General features: G+C 45.4%; 1 protein-coding gene across 4 annotated transcripts in view; it reads left to right on the top strand.

Moving 5' to 3' along the window:
* LOC147017558 (interleukin-11 receptor subunit alpha-like) overlaps positions 1-26,709 on the top strand; it is a 65,104-nt gene that overhangs the window by 6,964 nt on the left and 31,431 nt on the right. For all 4 annotated transcript variants that reach the window (XM_085847254.1, XM_085847256.1, XM_085847253.1 and 1 more), the window contains 4 exons: positions 191-254; positions 10,726-10,843; positions 12,760-12,965; positions 26,215-26,369. In XM_085847254.1, coding sequence (XP_085703380.1) covers positions 191-254; positions 10,726-10,843; positions 12,760-12,965; positions 26,215-26,369 — 543 coding nt within the window. The remainder of the gene's footprint in view (positions 1-190; positions 255-10,725; positions 10,844-12,759; positions 12,966-26,214; positions 26,370-26,709) is intronic.

Here is a 26,709-nt window from a genome sequence, read left to right as displayed (position 1 = left end):
GGAATGCATACAAAGTTTCAGGCTGCAAGGATTTATAAGTTTTGGAGTTATGGAGGAAACACACACACACACACACACACACACACACACACACACACACACACACACACACACACACACACACACACACACTTAATAGTACAGATGTTACTGACTAATTATTAAAGCATTTTTCCTGTTTTTTTTTCAGCTTACCAACCTCCTACTTGGCTTCTTGGTCTTTATGCCATCTGTTACCCATTCTGCAAGCCAGGGTGAGTTTTTGCAGTATTGTTGTGTATGTGATATCGCTTCAGTGCACACTTGCTGGAAATAAATACGACGCACTAACTCAAGAAAAACTCGCCCCAAGTGTTGACTCTCTTTTACCTTATACAAGTTGTATGAAAATTCAAAAAATACTTTTGAAAAACCTCATGTGTTCTCATGACAATTCACTATGGAGCTATTATTGTGGTTTTAAAATGCCAACAATTTTTTTTAAAACTTATTTGTGATGTACAAATGTGGGCTGATAGGACGAGGTACACACACTCACCACTGAGCTGTCTAGCCTGGATTTGAATCCTGACTCAGCTATAAACTGTCATCCAGGTGCTTCACAGGCAAGGTGATTCATCAATGTGTGTGCCGTCCCTCGGATGGATATTAAACGGATGTCTCATCTGTCAGCATACGTTGGTGGACATTAAAGATCCCATAGTGCCCTTTGCAAAGAATAGGTGAGCTATCACCGGCACCATGAACAAATTACAAATTTCTGCCCTAACCAATAGAGGGCATTGTTGTATCAGCGGCACATCTGCACCCTCAGCCAACGATGTTACCCCACAGCCTTGTGCTGCGTATAAATAAGATGAACAAAGGTCGTGAAATGTTTTTTATATCTTTTTGGTAATTTACCAGATTTATTTTAAGATGTTTTATTTTTCCCCACAATCTGCCTGTGAATGTCATCACACAGTTCACTGTGATGTCACCGATACCTCGATCAATATCCTCCTTCATTGCACTGCTTCGTCAGCATAATATATCATCTCAAATTTGTGGGAATTTATAGATGGAGAAGAAGGTTAATTCAAGGATGTATTATGTCAGAACACTCCCTGTTCCATTAATTATTGGAATATTTTATGCATGAGGTCATATTTTAAATTAAAAAAACTCATCATTTGGGACTTGGTTGAAAAGGTTTGCCATGAACTTGCTTTTTAGTTTATTTTTCATGAGCAAATACAATCTGTCGCTTCACTGACGGGAATATTAAGAGAGGGGAGGGGTCGGTAGGAGAGAGAGAGGGATGGTGGGAAAGGGAAAGAGGGGGAGGGCGGAGATAGGGAGGAGGCAAGGGGTGGGAGAGAGAGGGGTCAGAGGGAGTTTAACATCCATCCAAGAGACGGCACACACATTGATGAATCACCAAGCCTGTGAAACACCGGAATGACAGTTTAGAGCTGGGTGGAGGTTCAGACCTCGGCTAGACAGCTTACAGTGAGCATGCATATCTCTCGGCTATCTTGGCATTCATTGGTTCATATTTTGTAGCCACTGAAAACATTTATCAATTCTCTCTTGAACTCGATTAAATCCTCTAATTTATTTTGCCTTCCCAACTCTGGAGATGTCCCCTTGGAGAACCGAGCTGCGGTGTCGCCATGGAAGCTTGGAGAGCAATAGCCAAGTTGCTTAAGCACTCCAGCAATAACTCCAATTAAATGGTTGATCAGGAACAGCTGCCTTGGCAAGTGATAGCAAGCTGATTGTCCCATTACCATATTCGCAAAAACCAAAACATCACCAATTTCTTAACATTTTCAGATTTCACTCCAGATTTCGACAGTTATTTAGTCCACATGATCCGATCATCAAAATTGAAATTATATTTCTATTATATATTAAATTAGTCTGTGAGAGTAGATCATGGAAAATCACATCGTACAACACATGAAATCGCTCAAAATTCCTAATTTGAAAACTATCGCACTTACAAAAGGGATGTATTCAGCGATTCGTTGGTATGAAGATCAGGCATTGGATGATATCAGTCAGGTCAGGTATGGGAGCATGTGCCAGAACAGCGCGTCGCTGCGTCCACTTTCTGCCGGTACTCCAGGGGCCTCCGTCTGGCCTTCCCCCAGGCAGATGCCAGGCCCATCCCCATCTCCTTGAGATGCTGGTCAACCTGCTGCAACCACGAGGCACGTAGCCAGCCCATTGGCCTCCTCCACTCACGAGACTCCCTCGCTGAGAGAATCTGGTGAGCAGGATCAGCGTCAGGAAAACGAGCCACATGTCCATACAGCCGCAACTGACGCTCACAGATCATGCAGGTAACAAATCTCATCCGAGTCTCTCTCAGCAACCGCTCATTGGATACAAAATCTGACCAGCGATAGCCAAGGATTCTCCGAAGAGACCTGGTACCAAAGGAATTAAGTCTCCGTCTCAGATCCTTGGTCAGAGTCCAAGTCTCGCATCCATAGAGCAAGACTGGAAGCACCAAGGACCTGAAGACTCGGACTTTCGTCCTCCCGCACAGGTACCAACAGCGCCACACCCCATGATCCAGTGAATCCATGACTCCCCAGGCCCGACCCAGACGTCTATTGACCTCTGACTCGCAGCCAGCAGAGACATGAATATCACTGCCGAGGTAAGTGAATCTCTCCACGACCTCAACACCCTCACCACAAACAGACACAGACAGGACAGCAGCATCCAAGATGTTAGTGAAAGCCTGGATCTTAGTTTTGACCCAAGAAACCCGTAATCCCAGCGGCTCCGACTCCTCATTCAGCACCTTGAGGGCCCCCAAAAGGATATCTAAAGTCTCCGCAAAAATGACTGCATCATCCAGGCATCCATCTGTGTTCCAGGCAGAGCACAAAATTGCATGCAATGACACGAGTGCAGCATTTCCACTAGCCTTGAGAAGTTCAGCATGGATGCCACAAATCCCTGGAGCTTTACCCCGTTACAACTGGTTCACCGCAGCCCGTGTTTCCACAAGCGAAGGTGGACCACAGTTGATTGGAGGGTCAGCAACAGGGATTGTCACACCCTTGACGTCCAACTCGACAGCTGGGGGATCAGCCTGGTACAACCGCTCAAAGTAACCGGCCCAGCGGGCCTTCACTTCAGACTCTTCTGTCAAGAGCCTACCACTCTCTGCTCTCACTGCAGTGCTCCGAGGGATGGGCTTGGATGAACGCAATGCGCGAATTCCCCTGTAAGCGGGACGAGAATCAACTGTCCACAGGTGATGCTCTACTCCCTCACAGATTCCTCGCACATAGGCCTCCTTGTCCACCCTCAGTGCACGTACAGTTTTATGCCTCAGCTCCCTGAACAGCTCAGCTCTGCCATTCACCCTGGCCCTGCGACTCTGGTCAATGGTATCCAGTGTCCCTTGAGAGACCTTGCTGTTCTGGATCATCCTCCAGCGACCGTCAACGAGGACATGGTCAATCTCCTTTGCCACACCGCCAGCGTTGGAATACCAAGTCCAGCGATGAGCTTGTGGGCGCTGAAACCATGAACCAGCCACCCTAAGTCCATGACTTCTTGCAAAGTCAAGGAACTTAGTGCTATTCTGGTTCATAGTTCCTGACCCATGGGGACCAACACACACCTCATAACCATCCCTATCAGTTCCAGTCGATGCATTGAAATCCCCCAAGACTAGAAATGTATCTCGTCTGGGGCACTGATCAACCACAGACTCGAGCATGGCGTAGAATGCATCCTTCACGGTAAGGTCACTCGCTTCAGTCGGAGCATAGACAGAGACCAGGGAAATGACACCTAAGGAGTGACGAATCCTTAGTCTCATAATACGCTCGTTGACTGGTGTTACCCCAATTATCATTGGGGTCAGCTTATTGGACACAGCAACAGCAACTCCTTGAGTATGGTAACCATCAGAGCAACCAGACCAATAGTAGGTGTAACCACGCACCATTATCTCACCGCAATCCGGTCTCCGAACCTCAGAGAGTGCTGCAATACCGATGTCCAAACGCTTGAGCTCAGATGATAACAGAGACAGTTGATCATCCTCTCTTAGGGATAGGACATTCCAGGCACCCACCCGAAGGGACCGCCTCAGGTTAACCCAAGGAGACCGCCGTCTGGTGGACGACACCTCAGCACCACTCCAACACATTCTCCCGCAATCTGACCCGGGAATGTTACCCCGTGGTTTCTCTCCTTTCATCAAAGATTGGGGGTCCCGAAGGCTTTGCCCCAATCCCGTCATCCGGTGAGCTGCCCTGCGAAGGGAAGCTGCACAGGAGGTACTCCCACGGAGTGGGTTTTCAGATTTTTTTGCGTTTTTGTGTTTTGCGGAATGAAGGGTTTTACGGTGGCCGGAGTGCAAATCCTCCCACCAACCTCCTAATAAAAAAGTAACCCAACTGCAGGAGGACGTCCGCAGACACAGTTGGGCACTAGATATCAATGGCCGTTGGCTCACAAGGAGCTCCTCTGCCCTCTGGCAGGTTTTGTTTTTAATCCTGCTGGGTGTCCATATCCAAACACCCTCCTCACCAGAAAACCTGATGAGGGAGACGGTTTAGTCGCCGACAACCCGACCATGGAACAGGTTATTGCAGGTTTACATGGTACCTGTGGCAAGTCAAAGATCTAATCTGACCTGACCTTCGAATCTATGTAGCAGGTCACAGGTCACAGACCTGTAGCAGGTCACAGATCTATGATATCAGTGAGGAAAGTAAAACAAGAATTTGAGCACTTTATCGTGAAGAAATGTTGTGGCTTGTTCCAAGTCAAGGCATTGCTGAGCAGGCCAAAAATAACCAAAAATAGCAAATTAAGACCCTTGCGAGGGTGAGCGAGGTGACCAAGGATGAGTCTTGATAAAGGATAATTAAAATAGGGTCGTTAATTATCTTCAAAACCAGTGTTTAAATTTATCCAAACACTCAATTTTCATCCATGCAATACCGTGGAGTTGCCTTACTATACATGCAAAGTTTCGGGCCGCAAGGTTTCATGGTTTTGTAGTTATGGAGGAGACACACTGACACACAACCGATTGATACACACTCACTGACTTGCATTATTAGCTCACCTGGAGCGTAGTTTTGGGGAGTTTATGGGATGGCGCATCATCCTTCCATCCACAAACACTTGCAACTTCTTCTCTGAAACTACACACATGGTTTCGATGAAAGTTGACCGCAACCTTCACCACCCAGTTTGTACCAAAACAATTTCACAGCAGTAAAAAAATTAAAATCAAAACAATTAAAAAAATAGGCCCGAAGGTGGCCTATGGGGGGATTACCCCCCAAAATAGGTATTTGCATTTCCACTCACAAACTACAGATGCAATTCTGATGAAACTTGACCACAACTTTTATCACCCGTGTTGTACCAAAGTTTGTTCAAAGCATTAAAAAAAAAAATCCATAGCTATTTACTTTCTTCTCCATTACATATTTTGCGGGTCATCGATGCCTACCGGTGGTTCCCCAGTTATCTTATCCAGGCACTACCAGGTGAGCACCCAGGGGTATTGTCCCAATGTTTATAGATCTACAATGAGCACTTAAGTACTGTTCTTCTCAAACAGCTTATTTTTTAAACCCTGCTCTGTGATAGTTGCATTTTTTCAAAAATTTCTTTCAAATCAAATTATTTTGTGTGCGTTGGAATTATAGTTTCAGTTTCTCATTCACTTCTCGGCGAGCACGCACACACTACCAGGGGGCACTATTTCAGCTATATATCCATTTAATTATACATACCCACATAAGCGATAACTGCATTATCGTAAGATTTTTTTTCTCCCATATTTTCAGAGATCATTTCCAAGAGCATCATTTCACATAGAATGGCGACCGAGTCACATCTGACGATGAAAGAGAGTGATTTGAGTGCTCTCAGAAAGTGTACATGAAAATAGCATGGGTGAGTGCAGATTGGCATTTCGGAACCTTCCACACTTTGCCTGTAAAGTCAAAGTGTGGAGGGTCAGAAAAGCCAGAAATAAAATCACACAAGAAAGAGGAACACCGCTTGAGACAAAGGGAAAGAACAGACCACATCCTGCTCTGGAAGTCATGGGTGGAGAAACACAGAAGAGTGACATGCAGAGTGCTCCAAGGACATCAGCACTCTGCTTGGGAGAAATAGCAACAAAAAGGTTTCAAAAAAGAATGTCAGCAATCAAGAACAGGCCCAGGAGCTAAAACCAAAACGACGACGGCCTCGGCATATGAAGGTGCTGTCTGCAATGGTGAACAGCCAGGAAAGTGAGAGGGAGCATGATGAGGTGCTGCGATGGTGGAATTGCCACAGCATGTGTGGGCATCGGGGAAAGCATACGTGGCAAAGAGAGAAAGCCCTTTTGGACTCGAGGGAAAGACTCATGCGAGTGTCCAAGGAATGGTGGGGAAAGAGGCGTGTGGGTTCCAGGGAAAAATGTGTGGATTTTGGGGAAATCCCGGTGTTAGCACCAGTGAGAGGACAAGTCAGTGCCGTTTAGCTGAGGAAATGTTGTGTTCACTGCACAGGGGCAGCAAAGTGTCGCACCCGGGAAAGGTTGTTACCCTGTGCTCACAAAGCAAAAAAAAAATCAGGGTTGTGATCAGTAGCGTGCGTACGTATGTCGTACGTCGTACGTGTCTGCATTTAGTTAAGAGCGTACATCGAAAACCGTTCAGCGGAGGAAATTGAAACTTCACCACATGCTACATGACCATCTGATTTCGTGGTCACTCTTTTGAGGTCAAAGGTCAACATTGGCCAATTTTCTGAAATCCTCAATTTTCATCTGATTGACTAGAAATTTGAAGAGGATTTGTAGATCAAGTAACTGAATTCAACCACCAACTATTTTGAGGTCAACATTGGCCAAAAGGTCAACATAGACCGAATTTCTAAAATTTGTCAATTTTCATCTGATTGACCTGAAATTTGAACGGCATTTGCACATTTGGTCATTGAATTCAACAACCAATGATTTTTTGAGGTCACTCAACTGCCAATTATCCAGCTGTAGTTTTCAAATTGTAGGTGGAATCAGACAAATTATCCAACCAATGGGTGGAGCTCGCACACAGGCACGCGCAGATGGATGTACAGCATCCACTTACAAGAAACAATAATCAGAATATAATAATACATGAGGTAAATTAATCCTAAAGTCTAAATTGAGGCGCCTCTACATACAGACTTAAATCGAGACAAGGGTAAACGAAATCAAAGAAAATTCTTCCTTTATTCTGGCACTTAGCTTGGTCCAAAGATGGTCTTCATGGAACGTGGAATCGAGGCCCTTCGATTTGCACGTGTCGACACGCCAAGCCACTCTCTCTCTCACCGGGAACATTCGTCAGGCAATTCATGAGCGGTATTCAACACCAAGGCTCACCGACCGTCGTGCATCTTCTTCATCGATTGTGCCTGCCGATACGCTCTTTGCAGAATGGCGCCATTCCCTTCGGTGATATACACGAGGCTCGGGGTCCATCTTTCACGACCCAACCAAGAGCCAAGGCCAGCAACTTGCTCAGTACATGAGCCAATTCACCTCAGCACAAATACGAGAATCGTGCCGTCTTCTTCATGTGTCGAAGGAAAGCCAGCCGTAAAGCCCTGCTCTTACAGGCCATCTCCTAGCTTCATTCTCTCTCAAGCCTGTGCGTCCCTCAATCTGCACTCGTGCGTTCCTACGCTGAACTCCGTCTGACGTCACCAAACCTCACTTCCTCCCAGGACGTGGCTTGCTTGCCTGCTCGGCATACTTGCCTCGCTTCTGACGTCACGCCCATCAATCATCAACCTCGGGGGCGTGACTTCGCCCACCATCACCCTTGGAGGTGGGGATTCTTCCTACTTGATCATGCAGCTCGGTTGTAAGGGTCCATTCCATCCATCCATTGGGACCATACTCTGTCCAGAGCGTTATTGCTGCCGAAGCAGTTTCCTTGGCTATTGGGTGCAATCCTGGACGGGTCGCCACTCAGACACAGGATACCAGCAAGTTGGCACTCATTTTGCCGACCTCAGAAGGATGACGGGCAGAGTCAACCCCACCTGGTATTAATTCAACAGCCGAGTGGGATTTGAACTCAAGACCCAAGGATCCCAAGCCCACCACCCTAACCATTAAGCCAACACCAGGCATAAGGGTCCATTGCTAGTTTGTAATACCAAAAAACATAGGGAAAAGTCACAGGGGGCATTTACATACTGGGGAACTTGGCCTTAATCCCTATCTAATTAACACCGCCCCCCCCCCCCATGCGGTGACATGTAACACTGAAGCTCACGGTTTCCCTCCTTAATTACATGGAGATGTCTCCGACACGTCCAAGGACCAAACAACTCTATTCAATCCCAACTTTCCCATCAAATTCCTCCATCTACATACCCCGACAACTGCAACAATACCAGCATACTACATATGCATACAAATAAGCTGTGTAAATTTCAATCTGATATCTTCAAAAATTTATTTATTGAGGTTTAGTAATAATAAAATCACAAAAATATCCCCTTTGATTATAATGGAGGTGAAATTGTAATCATGGACTCCGTTTTCTCTTTGCCACGTGGACCTTTTCGCTGTGCTCCCAACGAAGATGAGCAGAACCCGACAAAAACGACAAAGAAAATTACTTAATTTTATTTTGCAGCCTCTCAGCTTTTGGTACTGAGGTGACGTACCATTGGGGGCCTTTTGATTATGGCTGGTGACCCTCTCCTGTTACTGAAGTAAGCCCTCAGAGAGAAGGTCTTTGGGTGTAAGGGTTCTAATGGGGTCTTTAGGATCTCCAGGATCTCAAGGGTTTTAAAGGATCTTTGCATTATAAAGAGTCTAAAGGGTCTTGGGGGGCGGGGGCGTCTAAACGGTTTTCAAGATATTAAGGATCTTCAGGTTTTAAAAGGTTTTAAGGGTATTTGAGTCTTGAGGGTTTTCAGGGTCTTGGGGACATAAGGGTCTTTTGGGATCTTAAAGGGTTTTGGGGATCTTAAAGATGATTGGGGGTCTAAAGCATCTTAGGGGTCTAATGGGACTAAGGGGTATTAAGGGTAATCAGGTTATAAAAGGGTCTTAAAGGTTCTTCATGATTTTGGGGTCTAGGGGGTCTTAAGGGTCCGAAATGATCTTGGGGGTATGAAGGGTATTAAAGGGTATTCGGGTTCATATGGATTTTAAAGGGTCTTATGGGTATTAGAGTCTTGCGGGTCTAAAGGGGCCTTAAGGGGGGAATTTATGGTCTGAAAGCGTCTTTGGCATCATAAAGGTCAAAGGAGTCTTTAGGGTCTTGAGGGTTGAAACGATCTTAGGGTATTCAGGGATCTTCAGGGTGTCAAGGGGTCGAAAGGTAGAGAGGGGTCTGGAACTCGCACACACGCATGGACGGATGCATGGCTCCTATTATAGTTTCGAATACTGTGTTAAAGTTTAGAAAATTCTCAAACAGGTTCTGCTGATAAGCAGAGTATTTTTGTGTGGCCTAAATGGTACAACCAACTTTGCGAGTTTTGGATAAATGTTGTGGGGTTTTGAGCTCGAGAAGCAATGATGTACCATATGGAGGCAAACAATACAACTGAAAGAGTGAATGGAGTTTATTTTCAATCACGTTTCTGACATTCCAACTCTTTTTGTTGGATACTATGAATACAGTACTTGTAAGTGGCAGGATAACGAGATATCTGAGGCATCTCCCGATGCAGTACTATTTAAGTCAATGATAGTTCTGAGACAGGGATTTCGTGAGATTATGATTTATCCCACCATGAAGTACTATTTAAGTACTTCTAACAACACTCGGTAGTGTAATGGTCAGAGCGTCTGCTCCGAGTCTGGGAGGTCGACTCGGTGGTTCGAATCCCTGCAGAGTCATACCAAACACGTCAAAAATGGTTCGTGCGTGATTTGGTTCATGGAAATGGTACGTGATCCCTCCCTCTGCCATCTCGATTGACGTTCAGCATTTAAAAGGTAAAGGGCACATACAATCCCCATCGGTTGGCATCCATGGGAAGGAGGAAATTCCTTCTTAGGAAATCCCCCGCTGAGTGTGGTGAGAAAGGCGGTGCCATTGTTGTGACGTTGCTGGTATCCAGAGTATCCTGGGAAGTGACGCCACTTCCCACAATCTCCTTAGCTGTGTGTCTAATAGTCCTGTGCTGGATGTCATGTAATCGTCTTTATATCCATGGCAAACAACTTTTCCAATATCTGCTTGAACCAACTATTAGACATGTTGTGAATTTTGTATGCAGTATCATAATTGTTAAATGTTATGTTACATTCAAGTTAAATGTTGTGTTATCTTATTTATTTATTTTTCTGAGGGGTCTTATTAACCCCCTTTCTCCTTTAACTTCAGAATCTTTGGCAGGATCTCTAGATCTTTTATTCATTCATTGATTTTGTGTTTTTGTTTACATTTAATTTGTAAAGTATCTCGTTGACAAGAGGCACTGTATATGATGAGGATGATGATGATCATTTCCTTGTTGATATATTTAGAAGTTGTTTTCGGAGATGTGTTACTGGTAAGAAAATAGATTTCCTGGAGAATGACGCATGAGTACTTCTTGATGGTCAAACTTTTGAACAATATCCTCAAATTTTTTTAACAAAGTACTTCCCTTTTAGCTTGAGAATTCATCTTCGACAACTGATAGCATGTCAGATATAATCCATTTTCATGTACTTGTTTCACCAACCTCGTGCAGCTCTGAAGAAGGTAAACATCACCTGCCGATATTCCTTTTGTGAGCACGGTTTCAATTGTTCGTGGAAACTTCCAGAAAAAATTAACGGCATCGATGTGAAGGTTCGCGTTCAAGAAAGGTCAGTATGAGAGAATGTGAGAAAAATGAGAGCCCTGTGATATTTCTTTTTCTAGTTACCTTCGATTAATATGTCCTCCATTTAACATTTAACACCCTTCCAAATGTCAAGATGCCCTTTTCACTGTAGTTTATATTGTGTAACTAGAAGAGCACTCGTAGAGCCCGTAGTCTCACCTCACGCACTCATTCTGAACAAAAATACACCATCATTAACTAAGCACGTTACCATTATGGCACACTACTATTATGGTCCATACGCCAAGCGTGTCATCCATACACCCGATTATGTCACATACTTTGACATTATCCGTAGCTTTCTTGACTATTCATTGATTTATATTAGGATATTTAACGACCACTTTTGTGCACATTAATGCTAATGAAGATTAATATGAAAATAAATTTCAAACAATTGTTACATGGAAGGGGTGGGGAGATCCATAGCTAGACTTTAAGTGTAGGATGATCCAAGTGTTTAGAGTAGGTTAGAATGTGATGTAACAGGGACCTGTCAGAGTAAGTCGTTTGTTACACATGACGCTGAGGAGGCAGCATATGTAATTTAAAGACAGGATAGTCAGAGAAATATGTTATGGTAAACACCTCTTGTTTGTGGGTGGGGCCAGGTGAGGACTTCCCATCAAAGAGGCACATGTGACACATGTGTGCGACCAGGCCGATCATGATCATTCGGCCCGGTGTGTGAAGCCATGATGGTGTAGTGGGTTGTGGAGCCCGAAGTCGCAATCTGGATTTATTTTTTATCGGGGCCACCCTGTGGGCAGGATAGCCAGAGGATTCCACCCAGGAGGAAGGGGAGGACTTCACCCAAAAGAATGGGAGGACGAGAAGCGGATCACGGAGGAGTTTTACGACGAGACATTCATTGTGGTTTTCTCTGAGGAAGTTTGGAATTGACCCAAACTGTAATCACCCTGTTTTTGGAGAGGGGGAAGGGCCACCTCGCTTGGAGGAGGAGGAAAAAGGGCCTCAGAGTTAGAGGAGAGACAGGAGAACTCGACATGCACAAAATGAAAAGAAGCACATGGAGGAGGAACAAGATGGAGGAAACACCAGGAGGCCTTGTCTGAAAAGGACAAAGAGGACCATCAGGGATGGTTGAGGGGCTGATTGTTACTGGTGCTCCTCGTTGCTGGTTCACCTAATCGTGCTCTGTTTTAGCTTTCTTTTTCTTTGAACTTTCTTTGTTACTGGCTCTCTTCATCTCACCCCTGGTTTCCAAAGCAGGCTGCATTGAATCGTGCATCCACCCTGTGCATCGTAGATAAAAGAAAGTCCCTCACGCATTCTTATCTTGTTGGAAAAGTGTGTTCTGTGGGGCCTAGAGTGGGTTAGGTTTCACGCTTTATTTCTCACCATTGTATACAAGTTTGCGTCTCCCCATTTCCCTCTTTGTGTCTTTTGATTCACTTGGTGTAATGTATTCAGTAGACATGGATGAAGGCTCTGAAGTGGGAGCAACAGGTTTAATTCGGACATGGGCACAACACGGCACAGCACAGCATTGAAAACATGGGCAGGTCACATGGCACTGCTTAAACACGCCCCGGTGCACCCATGTATGCATGCATTAGCATAAACTACTGATACATCTCACTTGGTTCATGCCATTTACGATAATGTCTTGTCTACTTTCTTCCATGTGCTTTTCTGTACAAAAAAAAATAAAATAAAAAAAATCAATGATAATCAAGTATTCCATAAATGGCTGTGAAATGGATAAAAAGTGACGACGTTGTGATGGAGAGGTGATTTTATTAAAGTGTGTGTATTTTGTAAGAACTCGGAATAGAATGGCTAAAAGCACATTTGTTAATCATGTAGAACTGAACAAACCAGATAATGGTCGAATCGATTTCAAAAATTTATTTACATGATGTCGCTTATCTTCAGAAACGACAAAGAGTACCTGAAATGGAAACCATGTGATGGTTGCAACGTATCTACTCAAGAGAATCATGTGCTGGCAGAGCAAGGCTTCATTCACATTCAGCCCCGTAATACGTATGCTAATGATATGGACTACCGTGTCAGTGTCACGGTCCAGGACGACGACGGAAATGAGACCACCAGCATCATAACGAGTTTAGAGGATGCACGTAAGTCACGAATGGTGTGATGTGCCACTAATACACAATGCTTAAATGAAACAAGCTTGATGTCCAGTTTAAATGCCTGTCATTTGTAGATCCTCTGCAAACCAAACAATGGTGTAACCTAAAATTTGTTCATCAATGGTAAAGCAATATATGTCGGTGAATGATTTTTAGCTCACCTGAAACAAAAAATGTTCAGGTGAGGTGTTAGCATCGTGCGGTGTCTGTCAGTCAGTCAGTGAGTCAGTATGTAAACAATCGGATCTTCTTCTCCGAAACTACACACATGATTTTTGATGAAACTTCACCACAACCTTCATCACCCGTGACGTACCAAAGTTTGTTCACAGCATAAAAAACAGGGTCTCGGGGGGGTTATGGGGGGTTTAAGCGGTTCCAGGTTTGACATCCCCCCCAACCCCCCCCCCCCAAAAAAAAGGTGTTTGCTTTCTTCTCTGAAACTATACACACACGACTTCGATGGAACTTGACCACAACCTTCATCACCTGTGATGTACCAAAGTTTGTGTTAAAAAGGAATTTGGCTTTATCGTGCTGGAAACAAATACCCATATTTATATGTCTCTTGCATTAAAGCTCGTGCTCGATAATCAAAATGGCAAACAATAATTATGAAATATCTGTTTTATGAACACACAAAGCCTGTTGGAATTAACACAAAATTGGCAGCACAAGATTGTGATAATGCCCTGTGAAGGAAATCCATATTTAGTATAAATTATTCATAGATATGCCAGGTGTTGGCTTAATGGTTTGGGTCGTGGGCTTGGGAACCTAGGATGCTGAGTTCAAACCCCACTCGGCTGTCAAAGTAATACCAGGTGGGGTTGACTCTGCCTGTCATCCTTCCAATGTTGGCAAAATGAGTAACAGCATGCTGGTATCCTGTGTTGGAGGGGCGACCCATCCAGCATTGTACCCAATAGGCAAGGAGACTGCTCGGGCAGCACCAACGCTCTGCACGGAGTATGGTCCCAATGGATGGATGGATGGATTTATAAATGGACCTGAAAGTGTTCAGAGCAAGCCAAATGATGCAAGATTGGCCAAACTTCAAACGAGTTTAGGATCTCACGTTTGTTGACTGAAGAATTTTTGTTCTTCATATCATTGCAGAAGTGAAATATTATTATTGATGGTGAATCTGTCATTCATGACAAGAAACAGTTATAAGTAAAAGTCCAGATCAAATTTGAACGACCCCCATACAACGAAATCATCATCAGGTGACATCTATTGAAGCAGCTATGACATTACTCCAAGCCTCTCAATTCATCAGACATCTTTGCGGTTCTTCGTTGACATGCGTTCCTTATAAATTGATCTATATACAGTATTTGTCTTGGAATGTCTCTCATGTTTTGTCCATGTGTTGGTTCCCATTTAATCAGCACCGATGCTGGTTCTTGTTCTTTCGCAGACGAATGGCCTCTTCATCTTATCACATCGGTGATTTTCTTCATGCCTTCACATATAGGACCTCATTTGTGATTACGATCACTCCAGCTGACACCTGCTTGTACTTTTCTTCGCAATCTTGTGTACAAGACAACCGACAGTTTTAAAATACTTCATTCGAGTCAATGTGTCCGCATTGTGCAATGGCATTTATTCAAACTGTGCATTTGAATACTCTGATCTTATCTTCCCTTTACTCTTCCAAACTCTTTCCACCTTATTACTTGCTTCCCAGGCCTCAGCAATCCTGGTACTTGTGTGTCTTTATCAGATTTCCTAATCCAGGATCCTTGAAAATTGAAAATCCTGTTGTTTCCAACATTCCGTTGCTCTATTTACTAGCCCGATACTATTTCCTCATCCAGTTTTGTGCAACTGAATTTGGAAGTCCTCATCGGTGAATGGTTCTGTGTTAATATCCATTTCCTTCTCTGACATTTTTAATGGGTACCAGACGACCCGTGAACCCGTTGGGTTCCCGTTGTGACAACGGTTGATGAAAAAAATCATTTCAAGAAAAAAAAGATAGCTCCAGCGAACGATACCGCTGAGGTTGTTTGCATTGATCAAATTCTCCCGAAGAGGACTTGACTGAATCGGGAATTGATTTTTTAATAATTTTTTTCCGTTGCCCGATTTGAACGAAACTTGATACTGCACACCGCAGGAGAATGGTAAGTAAGGTGGGCCGAAAATGTTCTCTTCTGTTCTCTCATCTTCATTGCATATAGTATTGTTATGGGTTTGCCGGCCCGGTCACGAGAGGCTTCTCAGACCTGCTTCCTGACCTTTGACCCTGAAGCTGATGAGCCGCAGATAACTCCACAGCTCAACAAGTTGCTAAGCAACCATGGACGATTAGTTTAAGGTAGGGTTCTCGCGTCAAATTCCCGGCAAATTAATCCACCCAGATAGGGAACCGTGCTCTCGACGTCCCACGCCGATACATCAATAACGGCTGAGCAAAATGGTAAATGAGGTGATGGCTCGTCTGACCATAGTGAATCAGTGGGACACAGCTCCCATCTACTATTTACACACTCGTGTCTAACCATTGGAGAAAGACAAATCGAGCAGGTTGGAAACGATTGGTCATGTTAACAAACAGGCATGTATTACCTTACAAAGTCTTACCCTGAAGCACACAAGACACTTTATCATGAAACAACAGACATAGGCGCTACAGTCACTCCAGGACATTAGATAAGTAAAAGGGAGAGCAAGAGAGAAGAAGAAGGTGGGTTGTTGGTGACCTCTTGCTCACCCAATGGTTACATTGGTCCCAATGTGAAAAGGGGGTGGGGGTGGTGAGAGAAGAGAGGGTGATAGTGTGATGCTCCGTGTGTGGAGAGATGCAGTGAATGCTTCGTAATGCGTTAGAGGAAATCATGAATGCGAATCAGTTACCCAGCTCTGAATGGGTCGAGGGGGCAATCGTTGATTGCTCTTGTGCGTTCCAAGTGAATGATTAGAAATAGGGACGGAAAGAAAATATAGTGTAAGTCAGTGTGTTCACCAGCAAGTCCAGGGAAAGAATACTGCGGCTCTTCCACTCGCTCTGTGGCACCAGCTTGATAGCTTCCAAAGAATCCCCTCCACACCGTAAGATAGTTTATTCGGGCTTACGTTTTACGTTTGCACAGCTCACTCCTCACATACTCTATCAGGCTCTCAGGGTTCCCTGGACCCACATGACCCTGAGTCCTGGGATGTCCGGACTTATAAAACCCTGGGAGAGGCATGGTCGAAGGACCTTGCACTGTTTGCTTCTCTCGGGTGCTGCCTTCTCATTAGAGCACTGCTGTTGGCAGCCTGCGCTCATTGGTTCATCAGCCCAGGCACCACACAGGACCAAGCAGCACCCAAGTGCTATGATGCAGGTGCAGCGCAGGACTGAGTGGCACCCAAGCGCGATCATGAGTCCGATTGGGAACGTGAGTTTTGTCGGTGTAATGTTGGTTTCGTAAAGCCTTATTGTTTGTGTGTGTGTGGATGTGCTGTAAAGAGGTGCAGAGAAGGAGAGAGAGATTAAGAGAGATGGGTGGAGAGATAAGAAGAGGGGATCTGGAGATATCGAAACTCCAGGGTTCCTTTTTGTGTTGGATGTAACTCCCCGGGGTCTTCCAAACCCACAACAGTATTTTGAATCTGTTTTAAACTTTTATAATGAATTTGGCTCTAAAATTTCTATCTTTACTCTGTCTTTCCTTTTGTATACAAATTAGAAGCTCATTGTCGAGCGAGAACATAGAACGGACCAGAACAAAAACAAAACAAGGAGAACAAAGTCGAAAGAGGGGATCCAAGTTCCTATCTGCGTTTTATTCCGACCTGTTGTTGAGGTTCTCAGGCTCAGACAGTTCTATAGTCAGACAGTACTAAAATAATTGTATGCTTCAGCATTCATGATGCTGTTCTTCCACAGTGCACCAGTATGTAATCTAACTGACTCATCTTGTGATTGGATATATATTTCCAGTGTTTCCCTCTTTTCTTGGAGAAGCCATTATTTGCTGACCACGTGTTAATTTCTCACACTACCTCCTGTGGGTTCGATTTTCGGGACGAATGAACTATTTTTCGGCTGCTGAGATGGATGTTAATGAGTAAGCCATCCTTCAGATGATTGTTTAGCTGGAGATGCAGTTTAGTCAGGTTGGGAATGGAACCCACATTCCCCCAGGATTCCAGACATGTTATTTCCCCGACATGTACAATTAATTCCGCCAGAATTGGCATAATTACTTTGACCTCCCACATCGAGTGGCACGATGCCATACATTTCTACGCAGAGAGAATTGGGGTCTTTCCCCAATGCTGAACCCCAAGGAACGTTTCTTTTTGTTGTTTTTTAAAAAAAAAATCACATGTAACCTCCATGGGAACACTGCTTATGAAAGATAGAAATTTAAAAGTTTAGAACACATTCAAAATACTATATCCAAATGAGGAGGAGAAAACAAAATCAAAGGAGTGGAACGGCACTCGGTATAGCACATACCTCGGCTAGGCCGAACAGTTTACATTCTGTAACCCACTGATAGGCCCAATCTAGATCCAGATCTTCACCAAAATCGAATCAGTTTTTCCTTGACGCACACCCAACCTCGTCCAAATCCGTCTGTGAAACTTTTTGAGATATCCTGCTCACACAGACAAACAGACAAACCAGGGGTGAAAACAACCTATGTCTGCCTCCAGTGGCAGAAGTAAATATACACGATTTGTTTCCACTGTCACACAAATACCATAAAAAGTATCCCTTTTGAAGGTCACATGACCACTAGTTTTTAAACCCTTCTCTCCGGCAGCTCAAGAGTGCGCAGAGGTGAACCAAGCAAACGCGCAAACACTTTTCGAACGATAGCATGATGTCTCAAAGAAAAACGCCATTTTTGTTGGTATCTCGACAATATTAATGTCTCATCGCTGTGCATGAGATTTATGAGCGGAGTACCCGCCATGTGGGCGATCTTGTTCCGAGCATGCAACACGTTCTTACCTTTATTTGGGTGGTGTATAGGCAACTGACAGCTCCGTATAGGCAAAAAAAACCCCCCATGAAGTCATTCATGTGCGTGAAGGAAGAACATACCGACTGCTTAAAATTCAAAACACCTCACTGTACTGTTGGATGTTGGATGTTGCCAAGCTGTGTCCAATAAGCTGACCCCAATGATAATTGAGGTAACACCGGTCAACGAGCGTATTATGAGATTAAGGATTCGTCACTCCTTAGGTGTCATTTCCCTGGTCTCTATTTATGCTCCGACTGAGGCGAGTGATCTTACCGTGAAGGATGCATTCTACGCCACACTCGAGTCTGTGGTTGATCAGTGCCCCAGACGAGATACACTTCTAGTCTTGGGGGATTTCAATGCATCGACTGGAACTGATAGGGATGGTTATGAGGTGTGTGTTGGTCCCCATGGGTCAGGAACTATGAACCAGAATAGCACTAAGTTCCTTGACTTTGCAAGAAGTCATGGACTTAGGGTGGCTGGTTCATGGTTTCAGCGCCCGCAAGCTCATCGCTGGACTTGGTATTCCAACGCTGGCGGTGTGGCAAAGGAGATTGACCATGTCCTCATTGACGGTCGTTGGAGGATGATCCAGAACTGCAGGGTCTACCGGAGTGCTCAGTTCCTCAATACTGACCACAGGCTTGTTGTAGCAACTCTAAAGCTGCACCTTAAATCCTGGAGAATGGTACCATCCCAGCCTAGGCTGGATGTTGCCAAGCTCAGGGATGAGAGAGTAGCTGAGGAGTTTGCGAACAGGCTGAGTGGACACTTGGGGGGTCTGGGTGCTTTGGGGGGTCCTGAAGAGTTGTGGAGCACCTTCAAGACCACCGTCCTTGATGTTGCCGGTGGATGCCTTGGAGTTCACCGCAGGGCAAAGAAGAATTTTGTCTCTCAAGGGACACTGGATACCATTGACCAGAGTCGCAGGGCCAGGCTGAATGGCAGAGCTGAGCTGTTCAGGGAGCTGAGGCGTAAAACTGTACGTGCACTGAGGGTGGACAAGGAGGCCTATGTGCGAGGAATCTGTGAGGAGGTAGAGCATCACCTGTGGACAGGTGATTCTCGTCCCGCTTACAGGGGAATTCGCGCATTACGTTCATCCAAGCCCATCCCTCGGAGCACTGCAGTTCGAGCAGAGAGTGGTAGGCTCTTGACGGAGGAGTCTGAAGTGAAGGCTCGCTGGGCTGGTTACTTTGAGCGGTTGTACCAGGCTGATCCCCCAGCTGTCGAGTTGGACGTCAAGGGTGTTACAATCCCTGTTGCTGACCCTCGAATCAACTGTGGTCCACCATCGCTTGTGGAAACACGGGCTGCGGTGAACCAGTTGAAACGGGGCAAAACTCCAGGGATCTGTGGCATCCATGCTGAACTTCTCAAGGCTGGTGGAAATGCTGCACTCGCGTCGTTGCATGCAGTTTTGTGCTCTGCCTGGAACACAGGCATCATCCCAACTGACTGGAAGAGGGGCCTTGTTGTCCCTCTCTGGAAAGGGAAGGGTGATCGCCAAGACTGCAACAACTACCGAGGGGTGACGCTGCTCTCAGTGCCGGGCAAGGTCTTTGCTCGGATAATTCTTGATAGGGTTCGCCACCATCTGCTTGAGCACCAGCGTCCAGAGCAGTCAGGCTTTACACCAAAGAGGTCAACGATTGACCGTATCCTTGCTCTTCGTGTCCTCACTGAACGCAGACGAGAGTTTCGGCAGGGGCTGCTTGCAGCCTATGTTGATCTCTGTAAAGCGTTCGATTCAGTGAATAGGGATGTCCTCTGGAGGATTCTTGGTCTTCGTGGGGTGCCACCGAAACTGATCGATCTGATGTCTGAACTCTACTCTGGTACTGAGAGTGCTGTGAAGTGTGGTGGTACCGCCTCTGACTTATTTCCAGTTGTTACTGGAGTTCGTCAGGGATGTGTACTTGCCCCCACACTTTTCAGCACTTGTATGGACTGGATTTTTGGGAGGATGTCGGAGAGATCAAGTTGCGGTGCATCGTTTGGCAATGTCAAGATCTCGGACCTTGATTTTGCAGATGATGCAGTCATCTTTGCGGAGACTTTAGACATCCTCTTGGGGGCCCTCGAGGTGCTGAATGAGGAGTCGGAGCCGTTGGGATTACGGATTTCTTGGGTCAAAACAAAGATCCAGGCTTTCGGTGACATCTTGGATGCTGCTGTCCTGTCTGTGTCTGTTTGTGGTGAGGATGTTGAGGTCGTGGATAGATTCACTTACCTTGGCAGTGATATTCATGTCTCCGCAGGTTGTGAGCCGGAGGTCAATAGACGTCTGGGTCGGGCCTGGGGAGTCATGGATTCACTGGATCATGGGGTGTGGCGCTGCCGGTACCTGTGCGGGAGGACGAAAGTCCGAGTCTTCAGGTCCTTGGTACTTCCAGTCTTGCTCTATGGGTGCGAGACTTGGACTTTGACCAAGGATCTGAGACGGAGACTTAATTCCTTTGGTACCAGGTCTCTTCGGAGAATCCTTGGCTATCGCTGGTCGGATTTTGTGTCCAACGAGCGGTTGCTGAGAGAGACTCGGATGAGATTTGTTACCTGCATAGTCCGTGAGCGTCAGCTGCGGCTGTATGGACATGTGGCTCGCTTTCCTGACGCTGATCCTGCTCACCAGATTCTCTCAGCGAGGGAGTCTCATGAGTGGAGGAGGCCAGTGGGCCGACCACGTGCCTCATGGTTGCAGCAGGTTGACCATCATCTCAAGGAGATGGGGATGGGCCTGGCATCTGCCTGGGGGATGGCCAGACGGAGGCCCCTGGAGTACCGGCGGAAAGTGGACGCAGCGACGCGCTGTTCTGGCACATGCTCCCATACCTGACCTGACCTGACTGTACTGTACAGGAGAACTTGGGGACAGGAATACTGTACTGTAAATGGGGGAAGCTTGTACTACCCTCCCCCACCTGAAGGTAGCGCTACACCGATACACATTTCCATAGAAAATTTGTGTCTCCCCCACCCCCCCCCCTTTCACCCCAAGACCACGGGCAAAGATAAAAACACCTCTATACATTAATTGGGGTCATACTGATACTATGTAGCAAGTCTGGATGAAATCAGCCCACAACTGTAGGTGGAGTAGCGTGACAAACAAGCAAACACACAAACACCAGTCCGTGAACTACAGTGAGGATAAGGGAAGAAAAGGAGAAGTGATTGTGAATTTAATGTTCCATTTTTATTCACTTTTAACATTGTTCTTACCGAACGGGGACGGGCAGGCATGATAGGCCGAATGACATGCTCATGTGCCAAAGTTCCCTGTGTATCTCTGTGTGACGTTGTTAAGAAAAGGAAGAAATGGGAAGGGGAGGGGATTGAGGACTTGGAGTCGGGAGGGGGGTTGAGTACTTGGGGTTTGGGGCACAGTTGAGGACTTGACGAAGAAAGGGGGAGGGAATGACAGAGTTGGGTTGGGGAAAGGAGGGCAGAGAGTGGGGACAGAGTTGGGATTTAGGGGTTTGAGGCTTTTGAGTTGGGAGGTGGTTTGAAGATTGGAAGAAAGGGGGACGGGAGCACAGACTTTCGGTGTGGTGGTAGTGGAGGCAGAAAAAGGACACAGTTGGGAGAGGGATGGATTGAGGACTTGGGATTGTGTGTGTGGAGTGGGGGGTGGGGGGGAGGGTTTGGGATGTGAAGTCACATTTTACATTATGAAGAATTTCCATGGGTCCCAGGTCGTCCCATTGGGTTGGGTCTTTTGGGTCCTCTGGATATTTTGGGTCATCATGGTCTTTCAAGTCCTTGAGGTCATTTGGATCCTCTGGGTCGTTTGTGTCCTCGAGTTATTTTTGGTCGTCTCGGTCTTTTGGGTCCTCTGGATATTTTGGGTCATCATGGTGTTTCAGGTCCTTGGGGTCATTTGGACAGGGTTCCCACTGATCTGGAAAGTCAGGGAAAGTCAGGGAATTGAGGTTGGCCAGGGAAAGTCAGGGATTTTTCAGGGAATTTTTTTGTTTGTCAGGGAAATGTGTGATTAGTGCCTAATGATCTTAATTAGTACCCTTTACACCCAGTCAATTATTTTGTACATGATTATAAAAGTTTTCTTTGTTGCTCTTTTCATGAATTGTTTGCTGTGCAGATGCTGTGCCGGCAGATGCTTTTCATGATGCTGTGCAGGTAGAAGGTGGAGTCACCTCTGTGGACATTGATAAGCCACTATTGATGTATGTCAGGGGTTCTCATGCCAGGTATCAAGCAGCACTGGAATGTAAACGTAAAGCCACAAGTGAGCTCGATCAAAAGACTGCAGCTAAAAAGAAAGCATGTGAGCAGATAAAAGTGCTTCAGACTAAAAAGGCAAAATTTATGGAAGAAGCAGCAACTGAATCTCGGAAGTTGATATGGAAATAGCAGAACTACAGAAACTAAAGAAGTTACAAACTGACATTTCACTTAATGTAAGCAACTGTCCATACTGTATATGTTAACTATTGTAATAACGTTACTCAAACAATTCACATTTATTTCCTTAATTGCGAGTTTTTGCCCACCTTATAATTCTAAGCTACGCACGTTGCTTGATGTTATTGACATTTTCGCAATTCTAGTATATAACATCTCGACTGTTACTGCAACTTCCCATGTAACATTTGAGTAATTTCACTTCTGCGGCGGTGAACGTACCTGCATCCGCAGGGAATGGTACAGGAGTACCCACCTAACCGTAGAAGTTCAACAAACGATCCTTTTTAGGACCAGATGCTTGTAGAGAAATGTCCAATATAGTAGTCTGTTAGTCATTTCTGCAATATCATCGGGTGTTCTTGCTTGTCTGTAATGTCACATTAACAATATCAATGTTTCGTTGTTATTTTGCAAGATTTAGATGTTCTAAATGTTGCTAAATTTTTTCTGATATAATTCTGATCTAGTCATGGTACCTGGCACATTTGACATTAGTATGATTTGTGTTTTGTAAGTCTTATATTAATAAAAAAAAATTAAAATGCCAGGACAAGCTGGGAAAGTGTACTTTCTGGACCATTTTCAAAAAGACCGAAGTTAACACCCAAATGAAGAATCAGTTTAATTTCCCAACAAAAATGCTATTCAGAAGTTGTCTAAAGCACGCCTACATATTTTAAGATTCAAATACATTTTGAAGCGGACACAATTTTCTGCTACTATTGGCATTTTAAAAAGAAGAAAAGAATTGAAAATGATTGCATGTACACCATGTATAAATCAAAATGGTGATGGAAAGGAGTCGGTGTAGGGGAGGAGGAGCCGACTAAAATAACTTTATAAATTTTTACGTTTGAAAAGGTCAGGGAATCTTTACCAACAAAGTCAGGGAAAGTCAGGGAATTTAATTTTTGAGATTGAGTGGGAACCCTGTTGGATCCTCGAGTTATTTTTGGTCGTCTGGGTCTTTTGGGTCTTCGGTGTCTTTAAGGGTCTTCGGGGTCTTCAGAGTCTATTCGGTCTGTTGGATCCTCTGGGTACTTTATGTGAAGTATTTAAGGTTACAATTGTGGGTGACGACAGGTCAGCTTTCCAACCAATGGGTGAAGAGCGGACATACATACATACTGTTGTGGGCCGGGGGTCGGTGGCGAGAATGACCACTAGGTGAGGAAAGCTTGCGTCGTCTCCCACCAAACTCCCCGGAATTGTCGGCCGTCGCTCGGATAACTCCGCGAGCCGGCGGGTCGTTTAACCGACCATGGTCGCCAATATTTCAACCGCGTAGCGTAGGGTCTATTTGTGTTTAACCAATTTACCTAATTAACTATGTGATTTCGACTACCGGGGAAACCAGGCCCTCGGCACGTCTTGCTCGAATCGGGTCACTCTACCGACTGCGGTAGAGTTCCAACTACCGACTACCAACTCCGGTTTGGGTGCAGCCGAGCGGAAACTGCCAAAGCCGTGCCGGCTGGAATTAACGGATTATCGGGGATAAAAACCAGGTTAAACTCCGATCCGAAACATGCTGGACCAATGCAAGAAGGGACAGAAACTAACTGGGAACATTTCTAACAAGTTTTATTTACAGTAAATGAAGGCACAAAGCAAGACTTAACGCGAATATGCAAGAAGGATTTACAATGATCCAAAAACACTTACTCAGTTCTACTTAAAGACGGGCCCACACACAGACACACACACCAATGAAAAGAAACCCAGAGTCTTTATTGGACCCTCGCAGCCGAGGAGAGAGACAAGCTGGGGGTCAGAGTTCAGATGGGTACCTGGCCGTCGGAGAAAGGGGGTACTCCGTGCTGCGACACCTGACAATGGTCGCTGGTTTGGTCCCCAGTCGCACGTGTGGGACTCGATGTTAGTGGCAGAGCTCGGGTGGTGAATGGCCGGGGTCCACGGAGGGGGGTTGGGGTCGCTCTTTCCTTCCTTGTAGAGGGCCAGCAGAGACACGTTCGCCACCTTGACGACATTCTGCTCAACCCTCGTGACAGCCCTTGTAACAACCACTGTTACCACCCCCTTTGTAACAGCAAAAACCCCTTTCGTGACAGCAAAAGCCCACAAAAACTCTTCGTGACAGCAAAAACCCAACAAAAACTCTTCGTGACCCCAAAAAGACCCCTGCCTCAGAGAGTGCTTGGGAATTTATGGACCTCCCTTGGCGGGGAGGGGCCTTGGTGAACACACCTCGCTGTCCACCTTTGATTGGACAGGGTCCCACGGCATACCTTTCCGGGGCGGGGCCTTGGCTCCTGCCGGGAAACCCCAGCCACTCTTCCACGCGGGTTCATGAAAGGTCGTGGTGGTTAAACTGCCTCGAACATCCTCGGGAATCTGTCTCAGGCAAAGGTGCACCGTGGCCCGCGAACCGAGGGCTGCAAGCGCGATGGTACCGTGGATCGTAATGGGCCGAGGGGTCATGCAGATGGGATGATTGTTCGATGCCTTGTTGGAGGGTTCATTGGATGTAAAGATTTAATAACCCAACTAAAAAGAAATCGCAACGCACGCCTTTGATTCTCCCACTAGACAAAAGGAAGGGGATCTGACTACACACATACTCAACGACATAACTGACTTTTGGGCATCTGTATGTTGAATGCAAATGGTTTCCAGATCCGTAACAACATTGAATACATACATACATACATACATACATACATACATACATACATACATACATAATCACATACACTTGCTCCATTATATATAGATTGTACTTAAGAAATTAGGTAAGAAATTGTGAAATGGATTGGATGGATTATCTTATCTTCCTGAGATTTTCAAAGAAGTTGATTATACCTGAATCTGTGCTGCAATCCATTGGACTATTATTGTTGGTTGTCATGGTGACTTATTCATGAATAAGTTGCTTCTGTCTGGCACTGTATAATGCTTGGTGTTTATAATCTTCTTCTTTCATATGCAACACAATGCTGTGGGTAACATCATTGGATGAAGGTGCAGCTGTGCCACTGATGCAGTGCCCTCTGTCGGTTATGGCAGGAATTTGTAATTTGCTCATGGTGCCGGCAATAGCTCACCTACTCTTCACAAAGGACACCGTGAGATCTTTAACATTAGCAACTCATGCGAAGCCGACAGGAAGCCCAGTTTAACGTCCATCCGAGGGATGGCACAAACAATGATGAATCACCCTGCCCGTGAAACACCGGGATGACAGTCTACAGAGCTGGGTCGAGATTCAAACCCATGTGAGACGACTCAGAGGCGAGTGTGCGTACCTCTCGGTCCCGGTCATCCTGCAAGCCCGTTTGTCTAGTCATATAAAATAACCTTGAATGGTTAAGGTAAATGTCTAACTAACACACATAGACTAACAATAAGGTTTTAGTGTCATATTGAAAGGACTTTGGACACGTTTAAGGTTACTTGGAAAGGTTCTGAGGTTAAAGAGTCAGAACCTCAATGATGGTTCCCAGCTGATGATCCGAAGGGCCATCGAATTGGTGAGTCAGCCAATTAATTGTTTCCATTACAATTATTAAATATTGGTCGAGCTTAAAGTTTGCTGGAAGGTGGTTGTTGTTCGGATTAACTAATGTGTTCGAATTTTAACGTCTGCAAGTGAGCGCCACCAGTGGGAGCAGCCAACCAGCTTGACATCGCTCCGACAGTATTCCTAAAAGCTCTTGTTAGAGGAAAACAGATATCTCCTTTGAAAATAGATAAAATAGCAATTCCCCCCAAAAGTATAAATTAACTTTGACTTTGGCATGGCGTTGCACTGTTCCTTTCACATCGCAATGTAACCAGTGTGTGTTTCTCATGTGATTTTGCAGTGCAGCCAAACAGTCCCATAAACGTCACCATTTCTCCAGTCATGGACAAGGACACCTACCTGAACGTTCGCTGGGATGATAGTGATACTACGTACTGTTTAATACTAATGTACAAGTTGAGATACAGACAAGATCATCAGAATGAGTGGGATGAGGTGAGATGGCTGTTCCATTTTTCTCCAGGCTCTTGATCGTCAGGGTGGCAGGGATAGCTCAGTTGAGACTTTGGGAGGCGCTTATGTATTATTTTTTTATTGAATGCAAAGTCGAGTCTCGTGGAAGTGCTGGAACGTAAAACAGAGCAGTATTCACACAGTGGGAAGCAGGGAAACGCGCCAACATCAGGGTAGAGGGACACAATAGATGGACACTTGGAGGAATAATGGGCGAGGCGAAGAATGACAAAGTAAGGGGAGGACACAGGAGGGGACAAGCTGGATGCTAGCTCCAACTCAGCTTTGTTGATTGATCCTGATTGCAATTCACTGTGAAAAT

This window comes from Eptatretus burgeri, chromosome 11 (genome assembly GCF_056783735.1).
Source record: "Eptatretus burgeri isolate ZD-2024b chromosome 11, Ebu_testis_v1, whole genome shotgun sequence".
Lineage (NCBI taxonomy): Eukaryota > Metazoa > Chordata > Myxini > Myxiniformes > Myxinidae > Eptatretus > Eptatretus burgeri.
The sequence above is the reverse complement of the archived record's forward strand: the minus strand, read 5'-3'. Positions and strand labels throughout refer to the sequence as shown.